The sequence below is a fragment of the Dermacentor andersoni genome, chromosome 2 (genome assembly GCF_023375885.2).
Source record: "Dermacentor andersoni chromosome 2, qqDerAnde1_hic_scaffold, whole genome shotgun sequence".
Classification (NCBI taxonomy): Eukaryota; Metazoa; Arthropoda; class Arachnida; order Ixodida; family Ixodidae; genus Dermacentor; species Dermacentor andersoni.
The window spans coordinates 50,911,097-50,926,107 of NC_092815.1; the positions used below are offsets into that span (position 1 = coordinate 50,911,097).

Sequence of the window (15,011 nt, forward strand, 5' to 3'; positions counted from 1 at the left end):
GGGAGAAGAACAGAATCGATCTACGCGCATAGTGGAGTTCCCTTCTTCTGTTATTTTTATCCTTTTAAAGGTCGTTATTACTGCTTTCTCCTTTTCTTCTTTTCCCCCGGTTGACGCGAATTGTGCGCTATCTGTTTTCTCGCCTTCCCATGTTTCCTTGGCATCGAGGGGATACCCGGAGCGGGCACCGCCGGCATTCGAAAGCAGTGTTCCGGAGCCTTGCGTCTTGGGCCCCGTCCGACAGATTGGACAGGGCGGTCGATGCGTATGTGTACGTATCTATTTACAAGCACGATCCCCGGAGCCAGCGAGGGGACGCGCGCGTTTTGTCGCGATACGTTCCCGCGGTGCAACCCGCGTGTCACTGTATTCGCGAACGGCAAATTTCAGACCGCTTTTGCCGCGCTGGCTCTTGAGAACGGGATTTGCTCAGAGCGGTTGCTCTGGAATCAACTCCATCTTCATTCGACAAAAGGCTCTACCGGTCACAATGGCCGCCAGCTAACACGCATGCGCGCCAGGAGCGGCGCGTGTCGAATGAGTGAAGGCAGCTCTGATGAAGACGTTCGGAACGGGAGGCATTGAGCTGTCAGCGCCACGTTTAAGCAACATTGATCGTGCATCGACCAATAGCACTCGGGAAAAGGGCAGGCGCTGTCGCACAGCCGATACACAAAGATCACATATTGGTTAAGGTTCCCTATGTAGAGTATGTTTCCTGCTTCATCACTGCGTACGTACTGCGGTAGCGTGAGAAACGGGGCCATTTTTGGCCATGGTGCACGCTTTCCAACGCACTCGAGCTGAGACTTTATTTGGTTCAATCCTTTGCTTTTACTGCGTGTTGAGCGCTTCGTCCAGGCAGCCGCGCCCACTTGAACCGATAGGACTATGAATAACAAAATAATTTCAAGGAGAAAACAACGCACTGTGAAAGTATATTCATGAACATATAGTTAACTCCCATCTGAATGTAACACGAAGCAGGTTACCCGAAAAAAAAAAAAACATCCTAATCGAAGAGCATTCGTCCTGCTCAGTGGACCGTGTCTCGAGTTGTCGAGCACGTCGACCTCGTGCTTACAACTTCTATAGCCTTATCGTTGAATCAGAAAAGCAACACCGTAGAGCATATTAAAATACCAGTGTTGATATACGCCCTTGAGTGTGCTGCCTCTGACACTTCTTCCGTCTACCTCACCGAAGTATCAATCTGTAGTTGGCCGTTAAGATCAGCCCTATCTTTCAGAACAAATTGCTATCCAGGTTATCATTTGCTGTTAAATTGCTGTCCAGGTTACCACACATTTTAGTTAACCCCAATGCAAGCCACGCTTAATCTTCTAGACTTCAAGAAAACGTAAAACCTATTTTATGTCATAAAACAAGGAGGGGGGGGGGGAGAGGGGGGTATGCGAAATAAGTATGGTATGGTATGATGAACTTTATTTAATGTCCTGAAGATCAACCCTTAGGTTGACGCAGGCGGTTCCCACGTCGGGACAGTAAGGTTTAACCTTACCGCCGTATCATGGGCCTTCTGGACGGCCTGTACTTGATCGAAAAGACTTCCACTGTGTAGGACTCGCTGCCACCAGTCTCTCTCCTTGTCACAGTCTGTGAAAGTCACAGGACACTGCCAAAGCATGTGATCCAGAGTAATGATGCCATTACACTTCTCGCAATTGATTGGTATCTCTCTTTCAGGATATATCTTGTTAATAAAGTTTGGACTTGGATAAGTTCCTGTTTGCAACAATCTCAGAGTCACCGCTTGAGCTCTATTGAGCTTAGCGTGTGGCACTGGGAATTCCCTTCTGTTGATGTAATAATGCCTCGTGATTTCATTATATGTTAGTAATTGGTCCCTGTTCTCCTCCTGTATATTATTAAGGTCCTGGTCGCGTAGTGCACGGATAGTAAGTCCTCGTGCAGCTGCGTTAGCCATCTCGTTTAAATTCTTCCGAGATGGATCGACAGACCCCATGTGCGCAGGAAACCAGCGGATTTCGATCTCTTGGCTGTCCAACTCACCGATCAGCTGGGCAGCCCTTTTGGTTACAAAGCCATTGGTAAAGTGTCTAATAGCCATCTTAGAGTCACTGTAAATCTTCGTCCACTTATTATTCCTTAAAGCCAATGCTATCGCTACTTGTTCCGCGACTGTCGTGTCTTTAGTCATGATTGTAATAGCATCCCGAGTGAGACCATCTGCATCTACTACTACTGCCGTAAAGGCTTTCTTTCCTCTGACCCACGCAGCATCTACAAATGCCGCATGTTCTCTGTCGTGTTCTATCTCTTGCAGGAGAGCTTTGGCCCTTGCCTTTCGTCTTTCCAGGTTGTGCACCGGGTGCATATTTCTGGGGAAAGGAGTCGTCTTGATTACCTTTCTTATGCTATCTTTTAGTTCTACTGTGCCTTCACCTGAAATTTTGGATTCGGTTGGGCACCATCCTACCTCTTCTAGTATTGCTCTACCTGGCCTTGTTCCAGAGAGCCTCTCTCTGTGGGCAATTTGCTGAGCTTCAATTATCTCGGCTATTGTGTTGTGGAGCCCGAGTTTCATTAATTTGTTATCCGGAGTGTTAATCGGTAACCCCACTGTTGTTTTGACTAGCCTTTTAATTAATCTGTTCAACTTGTTTATCTCTGTCTGTGTCCAAGTGAGCATCCCAGCTACATATGAGAAGTGACACAAGGCGAAAGCGTGGACCAGTCTCATGGCGCTCTCCTCTCCCAGCCCTCTGTGTCTGTTAGTGATTCTCCTTAGCAGTCTTATTACCTCCACAGTCTTGCTTGTGATGTGTCGTATTGTTCTTCCATTTGCCCCGTTTGCCTCCAGGAATAACCCTAAGACTCTAATGGATTCTACTTGCTTAATAGATTCGCCTGCCTTCGTGGTCAGTACTAACCTGGGTTCTTCCTCGGGAACGTATCCCCTCGGTTTTCTACCCCTTCTTCTGTTCTTGAGTACAAGGAGTTCAGACTTATTAGCAGAGCATTTGAGTCCCATGCCTTCTAAAATAGACTCTACCTCATAAATGCTCTTCTGAAGTCTGCTTTCCGCATGTCCCATACTTCCTTCAGCGGTCCATATAGTCACATCGTCTGCATAAATGGTAAAGTGAATGCCCTCTATCCCTTTTAGTCCCTTTGCCACTTTTGACATGGCCAGGTTGAAAAGCATAGGTGACAAGACCGACCCTTGTGGCGTCCCTCTGTCACCGAGATCCATCTTCTTTGATTTAATATCCCCGAATCTAAGGTGAGCTGAACGATTGCCAAGAAAGGTTTTGACCACTTCATAGAGTTTTCTCCCCAATCCCAGTTCGGAAATCACTTCAAGTATTGCTCTATGCTTAATTCTGTCAAAAGCTTTTTCGACATCCAACCCCAAGAGAGCTCGAGTGTTTTTTGGTTTAGCTAATAGCAGTTGATGTTTGATTAACAACATGGCATCTTGTGTGGACAAGCCTGATCTGAAACCAATGAGATTGTACGGTAGGATGTCATTGTCCTCCACATATTTCGTTAACCTGTTCAATATGACATGCTCCATTGTCTTCCCTAGACATGATGTTAACGAAATTGGCCTCAGATTATCCAAGTTGAGTTGCTTGCCCGGCTTTGGTATTAAGATAGTACTGGCCGTCCTCCATTCTTCTGGATATACCCCATTTTTCCATAGGTCATCAATGTATGTGGTCAGATATTTTATTGAATCGTCGTCCAAATTCTTAAGCAATCTGTTAGAGATGCCATCCGGGCCAGCTGCTGACCTACTATTCAGATCATACAGTGCCGTGCGTACCTCACTTTCGGTGAATTCCTGATCCATATATTTGCATTCTACCCCTAAGTAATCGGGATAACTCACATCCTGATCTTCTTTCCTGAGAGGCAAGTATTTAGTAGCCAATCGCTCCATTATGCTCTCTGCGCTTGCAGTCTGACTCTCCTGGTGTACCAGTTTCGCCACTGCCGTACGTCTATTCGATTTAGTGCCTTTTTCGTTGAGCAGATGCCTGAGCAGACTCCAATTGCCTCCACGTTTTATCCTTCCGTCTAGACATTTACACACCTCATCCCATTTTTGTTTCTGCAAATATCGTGCGTGTTCCTCTATACTCTTATTGAGCTGAGCAATTCGTTTTCTAAGTCTCCTGTTTAGGCGTTGTGATTTCCATCTTTGTAAAATCGATTGCTTGGCTTCGATCAAATGCGCCAATCTACTATCAATTTGTTCAACCTCTTCCTCTGTCTCTATAGCCTTAGTTGCTGCATTCAAGTCGTCCCTAAGCTGACCCACCCACTCTTGTAGTGTGATGCGCCCCTTTCTATCTGTGTCTGCTCTGTCTTTTCTGATTTTTCTAAAGTGCTCCCAGTCTATGTAAGTGAAATGCTTTACCTCCCCCCCTGTCGTTTCGACCATTATGTGTAGTATGTAATGGTCGCTTCCTAGGTCCGTACCAGAGTTGATCCAGTCTGCCCTGGGTAAGTTATAAGTGAAGGATAAGTCCGGGGTAGTGTCCCTACACGTGGAACTGCCACACCTGGTAGGAAAGGCTGGGTCCGTGATAAGAGAAAGGCCTAAATCTGTGGCGAGATGCCAGATTCCTTCCCCTTTTTTACTACTCCAGCGGTAACCCCAAGATTGGTGTGGGGCGTTGAAGTCCCCTCCTATTATGAGTGGCGCAGTTTTGGCTACCCTCATGGTCTTATTAAAAATTGCTCTGAAGCTCTGTCTCATCTCTCTGGGACTGCTATATATGTTGAGGCAGAACAAGCTTTGCGCTTTACCTCTGTGCCTTTTTAGGACCATTTCTATCAATATGTATTCAATTTTACTCGCCCCTAATTTTAGATCGTGCTCTATGTAGGGAATTTTCTTGTCAATTAGGGTGGCAATTCCTCTGCCTGGTTCTTTGCCTTTGCAGACCGAGTTGAAGCCGGACAGCCCGATCTCCTCCGCTAGAGTTTCCTGCAACATTATTAATTTCGGCCTATTTTCAACCGTTTTGATTATCTGTGCTAGTGACGCTCTTTTTTGCTGAAATCCTCTGCAGTTCCACTGCCACACACTAAGTCTATTTCTATTATCCATTATTATTGTCGCTGCCCCCTGACTTGCTACCCCCTGTCACTGTTCGCTTGACTGTACCACCTACCGCTCCTGGGGGTATTCTAGCGCTTTCTGCTTCCAAGGGCATATATTCTTCATCCTCTCCTTGGGCCTCTAGCCTTTTCAACCTTTTCTCGGCTATTAACTTCCACTTCCATGTTTTATCCACCTTAAGGTTAACGCTGTCTACCGTGTCCTTTAGGTCCCTAATCGCATTCCTAATCTCTTCCAAAACCGAGCACATCGATTCTGCCTCCGGAACTACAGCTCTCTTTTTGGGCGCCGGTGTGTCTTCTTCCTGGCTGTTACTTCTACACACCGGCTTAGCTATTGCCACACTGCCGCTTTCTGTCCTCAACCCTTTTTTCATTTCCTGAATCTGCTGCTTAAGTTCTTCATTTGCTTTCTTTAGTGATATAACCTCTCTGATCAGCTGTTCTACTCTGGCATCATTACTTTGTTCCTGCGAGGCTAGCGCATCTGTGACTTTCACAGTACCTTTGACTTTCTCGGCCCAGGTCGCTCCTGGCTCCTTTTTCTTGTTTGTCTTCAGCTCCTGCTCCTTGAAGCGCACCTGCGCCTCCCGAGACCTGGAACGGTTTCGTCCCCTCGATGTTGAGCGCTGTCTTGATCTTGATGTGCTTCTGGAGCGTGAGCGCCTTCCGGCGCCTGGAGGGGTTGCCTTTGTCGGTTGGGCCGATTCCATCTCGGTCTCCACTTTGGAGCGTTGTCTTCTTCTTATTCTTACTACATATGGTATTTGGTACCGCTGCTTGCAAGCCCTGTCACCTGTTGGGTGATCTTCACCGCAGAACTTGCATTTGGGAGAGCAGATATGAGCCTCACCTGGGTCTTGCATACCACATCCCCTGCACTGCACAACATCAGGTGTTGGACAAACGTCTGATCTGTGTCCGATTCTTCCACATGCGTAACATACGTCAAATTGCTTCCTGTACAGATAGCACCTCACGAGGGTTGACCCATATTTGATGAAGTTGGGCACCCTGAATCCGTCGAAAAGCACAATAACCGATCCCGTAGCTTTGATACGTTGTGCAGCCTGTGGGGTCTTAGGGTCTCACAGGAGTACCGACCACCGCGGGTTCGAGCTTAGCGAGCCACAGGGCCGCGTCAGCCGTCAGCCTCTAGCACCGTTGCGCGCGAGCTCAGGCCACGAGGGGCTACCGAGCGACGCACGCAAGAACACAGTATTGCCCTAAATTGACGGAAACCGTTTATTGTCTCCAACGGCACCCAACACTGCACAAACGCCCGGTCCCGGGACGGCGGGGAACCAAAGGGGTCCCGCACCAAGGGCGAAAATACAGTTAGGGGCGCCTGTAGCACGTCGCTGCGAGAGCACAGGCTCAAGCTGGGATGCGCCGCTAGGAAAAGTCCCGGCGGCTGTGCTACTTGCTCTCGCGATAACCGATGGGTCAACTCGGGAGAGCTCGGGCAATCTCCTTCGGCTTGGGCCTCCGATGAGTGCGGCTCGGCGTGGTACGACCTCGCGCGAGCACTAGGCACCCGTTCTTCGGCTTAGCGTCGGGATAGGAACAACACGAGGTACGCGCTCCCCGCACGGGCAAAGGCACCGTGCGTGAGCTCAGTCCTAGTCACAAAGGTGTCGGCGGACGAGAGGAAGCATGTACGTACCGGGCGCTGTCCCAAGGAGCAAGAGAGTCGCTACCGTCACGGCAGTAGCCACCAGGGGCCGCTCCGTGACGTCACTAGCTCCGCCCTCACCGCGAACCAGCGCAAGTGGAGCGCCACCGCCAAAACTGGTTCGGAGCAAGGACGACGTGGCAAAAAGGATTGCAGACATGGGTGAAATGCGCCCGCGCAATGGCGCGTCGAATTCCCCAAATCCCCACATCAGTGTGGGGTCTTAGGGTCTCACAGGAGTACCGACCACCGCGGGTTCGAGCTTAGCGAGCCACAGGGCCGCGTCAGCCGTCAGCCTCTAGCGCCGCTGCGCGCGAGCTCAGGCCACGAGGGGCTACCGAGCGACGCACGCAAGAACACAGTATTGCCCTAAATTGACGGAAACCGTTTATTGTCTCCAACGGCACCCAACACTGCACGAACGCCCAGTCCCGGGACGGCGGGGAACCAAAGGGGTCCCGCACCAAGGGCGAAAATACAGTTAGGGGCGCCTGTAGCACGTCGCTGCGAGAGCACAGGCTCAAGCTGGGACGCGCCGCTAGGAAAAGTCCCGGCGGCTATGCTACTTGCTCTCGCGATAACCGATGGGCCAACTCGGGAGAGCTCGGGCCATCTCCTTCGGCTTGGGCCTCCGATGAGTGCGGCTCGGCGTGGTACGACCTCGCGCGAGCACTAGGCACCCGTTCTTCGGCTTAGCGTCGGGATAGGAACAACACGAGGTACGCGCTCCCCGCACGGGCAAAGGCACCGTGCGTGAGCTCAGTCCTAGTCACAAAGGTGTCGGCGGACGAGAGGAAGCATGTACGTACCGGGCGCTGTCCCAAGGAGCAAGAGAGTCGCTACCGTCACGGCAGTAGCCACCAGGGGCCGCTCCGTGACGTCACTAGCTCCGCCCTCACCGCGAACCAGCCGCAAGTGGAGCGCCACCGCCAAAACTGGTTCGGAGCAAGGACGACGTGGCAAAAAGGATTGCAGACATGGGTGAAATGCGCCCGCGCAATGGCGCGTCGAATTCCCCAAATCCCCACATCCTCCTCTCCTTAATTGCCCCCCTACCAGTCTGGCGAAGAAGCTGGTAGGGGCTAATGCACCAAAGCCTGAGCCTTTCATGCACTAGCTAATTGCTACCTCAGCCCAGCAAGCACTATTCATACAAAAGAACAACATACAAGGATAACGGAAAAATAATAAAAGATCATACACTCTAAAATACAAGAAAATGACGCCGCGAAGGGGGGAAGAAATATTAACAAAAGAGTCTGCTGCTAGCGCGGGGCAATGTCCAGGGGTGCGAAGAGAACGCGGCGCGTATAGTTCTGTGGCTAGGGCGGTGGCCGAAGTCGCGGGAGCTGCGAGCGTAGGCTTGATTGCAGGCCACGTTAACGCAGGAACGGGCTCACCGTTGTTCCGTCGAAGTTGCCGGCGAGCCCGATGAGTGCCGCTTTCGTGGTGGTGGTGGTCCCGAACTCCAGGTGGACGGGGCAGGACACTGCCAGGTCAGCTTGCCACGCCGCCGTATGCAGGATGGATGAGCAGCCACAGCGGCGGTTGCAGGGCGTTCGGACGGCGTCGGCGACTGCAGAGAGCCGAGCTCCTGGCGTGATGTCATAGGGTCCCGTCCACCATCGGTATCCGCGGCGATCCGATGGAGTTGGTGCGGCAACGAGCAACGGCCTCCACGCACGCACGCACGCACACACACACGCACGCGCACACTCTCCTCGTGGTACCGCGCATTACTCCTCAACGTCCGCCATGCCGCCCGTTGTTCACAACGCGCCGCGCCGATCCAGGGTCGAAGCTTCCCTCTCCCCCGCACCAACGAGGCAACGTGACCATTGTCACCCCCCGCGCTGCACGGCACGCCAATTACACACCACACGACACAACATGACCCCCTTCTTGGCAAAAAAAGGTAAAAAAAAAAAAGCGAAAACGAGAAGAGAGAAAAAAAACACAGAAGAAAACAAGTTACAAGTTACAAAAAAAATGAACTATACAACTGTACACTTAAAACATTAACACAATAATTACACTCAGCATGCGTACCAAAAAATAAAAATAAAAATGCACACTGCTACAACACACTGCTAACAACATTAGCAGAAAGCTGGGCTGGGGCCAGCTTCTTTTCGTGCACTGGCCGCAAAGAAGCTAACCCACTGAGGCTAAGCAATATTACTGAGGGCCTTCGGTGGCGGAAAGAGTCCGCCGTCAGGCGCGATATCACACAGGTGACCGTTTCCTCAGGTTGTACCGGTGCGTGGTCCGAATGCGGTCCTTCGCCCCGGGTGTGCCCTGTTGCTTGCGCGTGGTGCCACTGGGCACCGGCGCGAGCTCGTCGGACCGCGACGCAAAGGCTTTCAGGTCGGCGATATGGGCACGGCTGAGTTTTCCCGAAGGGGAATCCTTCAGCAAGTACGCGAGCGGAGACCAAACTTTCTCTACTCGGTACGGACCAAGCCACTTAGGAGCGAGCGAGGCTGAGAACCCCTTGCTCGCGTCGCTAAGAGCGTGGTTGCGCTTCAGGACTAAATCACCTACCTTAAATGAAAGATGGCGATGCTTCCGGTCGTACTGAGCCTTCTGCTGGGCCCTGGCCGAAGTCAAACTCTGCCTTGCTCTACAGAGAGCCCGACAAAGCCTGTCCCGAAGTGCTGAAGCGTACGCAGAACAGTCTGCCGGCGCCTCCTCATCCCCGAGCTGACATTGAATGACACTGGTCACCGGATTTGCCAGCTCCCTTCCAAAATTGAGGAAAGCGGGAGAGAAACCAGTCGAGCGATTCTCGGCGGTTCGGATTGCGAACGCGAGCTCACTCAAGTGGTCTGCCCAATCCTTTTGACTCACGGCAAAGGCCGCCAACATTGGTTTGAGGGTTCTATTGACCCTCTCCGTCAAATTGGACTGGGGATGGTAGGGCGACGTGGTGCAGTGATTAATTCCCAGGGAACGGCACGTAGCACCAAACACCCGAGCAGTGAAATAGGACGCGTTGTCCGTAATTAGTCTTTTCGGAAAGCCGAACCGACAAAAAACTTCCTGTAGCCTCTCCAGCACCGCTCGCGCGGTCACTTTTCGAAGCGGAAACAACTCCACCCACTTCGAAAAATGATCAACGACTACCATCAGGTGTGTGAACCCCTGCTTACTCCTGGGGAAAGGCCCCATAAGATCGCAGGTGGCCACTTGCCACGGACGCTCACTGTCAATTGGTTTCATCAACCCGGGCGGCTTGCCACCCCTTGATTTCACCGTTTGACAGACATGGCAGGAACGGCAATAGCGAAAAATGTCACGCTTTATGCCAGGCCAGGTCACAGTTTGGCTTAGTTTCGCAAAAACTTTGGAGCCACTCAAATGACCGGCCAAGGGTTCGTCATGAGATGATCGCAACAGTGGGCTTCTCAGACTCTTGGGGATAACCACCTTAAACGGGTCCACAACCTCGTCATCGGTAGCTATGTATTTCAGCAGGAGCCCATCGTGATCCAGCAAATATGAATCCGCGGGGGACCCAGCGACACACGCTGGTTCCGGTCCCCCTGCGCCCGCCGCACTACCAGCAGCGTCTCGGCGCTCCGTCTCCCTGAGACCGTCGCTCACTCCGCGACAAAACGGATCAATTTGCTGGGCCTTCAGTAGCTCTTGCCTGCTGAATGCGATTCCAATTCTCCCAAAGGGGAGTCCGGTCTCGTCCCCACTCAGGACTGCAGCCAACGGCGTTGTAGGTTCGCTTTCGAGAAGCTCCCCCGCTCGCTCGTTTTGCGGCGCGCTGCTTGCCTGGAGAGCGGAATGAGTGGTTTGCCCGCTTGCGGACTCGCCTCTCTCTGCGCTCGTTTCGCCCCCGACGCTTGCTGGCGCAAAGGCACCGGCAGTGGCTGTAACACCTGGAGGAATGCTCTTGGTGGACAATGGGGCACGGGATAGCGCGTCAGCTACCACGTTCGTGCTCCCCTTTCGATACTGCACTGAAAAGTCATAATGCTGTATCAGGAGAGCCCAGCGCGCCAGCCGGCCCGCAGGCTCACGGAGCCGCATCAGCCAACTGAGCGCACTGTGATCCGTCTGCACTACGAATTTCGTCCCATCAAGGTAAACATCGAACTTACGTAGTGCAAACACGATAGCGAGGCACTCCTTCTCGGTCACGGAATAATTCCTCTCTGCCGGAATCAAGGAGCGGCTGGCAAAGGCCAACGGCTGCAACACACCATCGTATTCCTGTAGGAGGACTGCTCCTAAACCCAGATCGCTCGCGTCGGTCTGGACAACGAACGGTCTGGTCAGGTCGGGGAGTCTGAGCTGCGCTGTCTCCGCAATGGCGCTAGACAGTTGGCGAAAGGCCCGCTGTTGCTCAGGTCCCCACTGCCACGCGGCCGACTTACCCAAGAGCTTGCTCAAGGGTGCCTGCACTCGGGCACAGGACGGAATGAATGACCGGTAAAAGTTGGCCATTCCCAAAAAGCGGCGAAGGCCACGTACGTCCTTGGGCGCGGGGAAATCGAGGATTGCCCGAAGTTTCTCCCGGTCCGGCTCAATGGAGCCTCCGCCCAGCGTAAACCCCAGTAACTGAACTCGGGTTTGCGCTAGTTGGGCTTTCGCAGGATTCAAAGTCATCCCGGCGGCCCGCACCCTCTCGAACACATCGGCAACATGGGCCAAGTGTTCTTCGAAGGTTCGTGAATAAATCACGATGTCGTCGAGGTAGCACATGCAGTATGACCACTTTGCTTCCCCGAGGACGCGGTCCATGAGTCTCTGAAAGGTCGCAGGACCGTTGCATAGACCAAAGGGCATACGAGTAAACTCAAATAACCCTCTGTGGGACGTGAACGCGGTCTTGCACCGGTCACGTTGATCCATCCGGACCTGTAGGTAACCTTTGGAGGCATCCAGCGTAGTAAAGTACCTCGCACTGCCCAGGGTTCCTACGATGGAGTTAATCGTGGGGAGCGGATAGGCATCCTTACGAGTCACTCCGTTCAGACGGCGGTAGTCTACGCACAGGCGATGACTGCCATCTTTCTTAGGCACCAACACAATTGGAGACGCCCAGGCGCTGTACGAGCGGCGGATAATGTCGGCCGATAGCATCTCGTCCAGCAAGCCATCGATCACCTGCCTCTTGGCTAGGCTGACGGGCCGGGGGTTACACTTCAAAGGAAGCGCGTCTCCAGTTTCGATCGCGTGGCTCGCCAAATCGGTACAGCCAGGTTGATCGGTGAAGAGCTCTTCGTGCTGGCATAACAGTGCCGACAAGCGAGCCTTCTGTGTATCATCCAAATGAACCGCACAGGCGGCCAGAGGATGCGGTGCCTCTTCGTGCCGTGTCGCTCGATCCCTATGGGGACTTTGAGTCGACAAGCGCATAGCGCAGGGGCCTGCCCCCGAATTCTGCGCGCGACGCGGTTCGTGCCGTGCCTCTCGTTCCCAAAGGGGAGTCTTAGCAGGCGAGCGCACAGCTCGAGGGCTTGCCCCCGAACTCGGCGCGCGGCACGTTTCCGACGCCCCATCTGCACAGGCAAGATCGGACGCCGGCGGGCTGATGAACGGCTTTAGCAACGTAAACGGTCCGTCGCGATAGCCGCCATTCGCAATGTCCACAACGATTCCGGTTTTAAGGAGAAAGTCCCTTCCGAGAATCACCGGAACACTGAGCCCGGGGAGATGAACGAAACGCGTGCGTCTCATTCGCTCTCCCCACCTGACAGTCAGCCTTGCGGCGCCCGCCGAATGGGCCACGCCTTTCGCAAGATTGAATGTCGTTCGGCAATCCCGCAAGCGCACTGAGTGCTTCTGCAAGTGGGATAACACCTGTTCGCCGAACAACGAAGCGCTTGCGCCCGTGTCCAGCAGCGCAGGAAATTCGCGGCCGACAATGGTCACCGGAATAAAGGGCGCGTGCGCCCCAGCAACACAACCTGCTCGGTACGCCGAGGGGACAAGCAAGGTTTCGGTCACTCGTGCCTTCACGAGCGACCCGCGCTCCCGTTTCCCGACCTCGCAGGAGGCCTGGGCGCGGTGCAGTCCCTTGCTATATGCCCTCGTTGTTGGCAGCGAAAACAGCGCACTCCGCCGCGGTACCTTTCCCGAGGCGGAGCGGCCTCAGCTCCCTGCCGGGGTCGACTCGCTGCATGACCAAAGGGCCCGTTATCACGAGCGTCCGCCTCTGCGATGCGTTGGGTCGAAGGGCGTCCCTGCGCATGCATTTCGGGCGGTGGTGCAGCACAGGCTGCCCGCCTCCCGTACGTGTAGGGATCTAGAGCGCGCGCGCTCAGCTCCCATGCACACCCGTTTGTAGCCGCAAAGGCAGCTTGGCCGGGTTGTTGCCGTTCGGGGAGGGGCACAGGCCCTCCCCACGCGCAGCGTGGCTCAAGGGCCTCGCTGGCGGGCGGCGGTGGGCGATAGGCTCGCGCGGCGAGAATGTCGCCTTGAATGCGCTTTGCCTCGGCGGCCAATTCTTCTAAATCTCGGAACCGGCCGCCGCGCAGGTACGCCGAAAAGGTCGGATGTGCCTGCCTGATCACCCGTTCGACGCATTCCTCGTTCGAAGCTTTGGGCTCGGCGACTAAGAACAGGTCTTTCATCGCGCGTACGTACTCCTGAAGCGACTCGTCAGGAGCTTGTGTACGTAGCTCAAGCTCTCGCCGCATCCTACTCTGGTAGTCAGCGGGTAGGAATTCGCGCAGGAATGCCACGCGGAACTCCTCGAGGGTTGTTGCACGGTAACCGGAAAGCCGGTACCACCTAGCCGCCGTGTCAGTAAGTGCTACGGGAACGACGCGTTCCAGCACCTCCTGATCCTCCAAACGATTTGCCATCTGGTAGCGTACCAGGGAGTCACAATAATCCCTGGCACTGAGCAGGTCACCGTATCCGCTGTAAGTCGGGACTGCCAACCGTACAGCGGGGTGCGCGCATTTCGGTACAGCCGAAAGCGCCTTAACTGCCCCCGAGAGTGACTGAATCATTTCGGCGGCGTTTTGCAACAGCGTCTGTGCGCCTGCTCCAAAGGGAACCGTTGGCGCGTTAGCGGCGTGGCCGAGCAAGGGTGAACAGTCGTCCAGCTCGATTAGCGGCGCGGTTTCCACAGGGATACCGGCCGCGGCGCCGCCAGCCCCAGAGCAAAACGGGCTCCTAGCGGGGTGCGCCTGCTGTCGTTCACAGCCGCCACTTGAGGCAGCTATACGTGAATTGCTTAAGCCACTTGCAGCCAGCGTCGACAAAACAGGTGCGCGCTCGAAGGTTGCGCCACTGGGCACAACCGAAAGCACTCCAAAGGGAGGCGAGTGAGCGAAATTCGTGGCTGCAGTATTGTAATCCCCACAGGGGGCCGTGGCAGACCACTGGTTTTGGCTGCTCATTTGAGGAGCAGCCAGCGGGCAAACGTCGGAGAGGGCTAAGGCCCCGTTTCCGTGCTGCGCTCCGTAAACTCCACAGGGAGCCGATCGAGAGCGCTGCGACATCGCAGTGCCTTGCATTCCGAAGGGAATCCTGGCAGACGAATGTGCTGGTGTGCACTGTTCGGGGAGGGCTCTGGCCCCGTTCCCAAACAACGCTACTGCTCCAATGGGAGCTGGTACGTAGCGCCTCGTGTTGTCGTCCCCACAGGGGGCTGCGACAGGTGAGGGTGCATAAGTTCGCTGCTCAAGGGGAGCACTGGCCCCGTTATCGAGCAACGCGGCGTCTGCTCGCGGTAACAAAGGGCAAAAGTCACCTAACAAATGACAAAGGTCACTAGATCTAGCAGACATAACGCGGCGAGTATAATATGCAAAGGCGTACTAACTCGGCTAAGCACAGACAAAGGCTTAATGAGCCTTTGAATCCGCGTTGGGCGCCAGTGTGGGGTCTTAGGGTCTCACAGGAGTACCGACCACCGCGGGTTCGAGCTTAGCGAGCCACAGGGCCGCGTCAGCCGTCAGCCTCTAGCGCCGCTGCGCGCGAGCTCAGGCCACGAGGGGCTACCGAGCGACGCACGCAAGAACACAGTATTGCCCTAAATTGACGGAAACCGTTTATTGTCTCCAACGGCACCCAACACTGCACGAACGCCCAGTCCCGGGACGGCGGGGAACCAAAGGGGTCCCGCACCAAGGGCGAAAATACAGTTAGGGGCGCCTGTAGCACGTCGCTGCGAGAGCACAGGCTCAAGCTGGGACGCGCCGCTAGGAAAAGTCCCGGCGGCTATGCTACTTGCTCTCGCGATAACCGA

At 54.2% G+C, this 15,011-nt stretch overlaps 1 protein-coding gene across 1 annotated transcript; it reads right to left on the reverse strand.

Annotated features, from left to right (window-relative positions):
• Positions 1-11,193: 11,193 nt before the first annotated feature.
• On the reverse strand, positions 11,194-14,262 carry LOC126542611 (uncharacterized). Its single transcript, XM_072286123.1, has 2 exons — positions 12,881-14,262; positions 11,194-11,203 (listed from the first exon to the last, which is right to left on the reverse strand). Exons 1-2 carry the CDS (start codon positions 14,260-14,262, stop codon positions 11,194-11,196), a joined length of 1,392 nt encoding a protein of 463 aa, XP_072142224.1.
• Positions 14,263-15,011: the final 749 nt, after the last annotated feature.

What these genes read in the sequence shown, in the direction of transcription:
- LOC126542611 (XM_072286123.1), bottom strand. Translation starts at nt 14,262, where the DNA reads ATGTCGCAGCGCTCTCGATCGGCTCCCTGTGGAGTTTACGGAGCGCAG.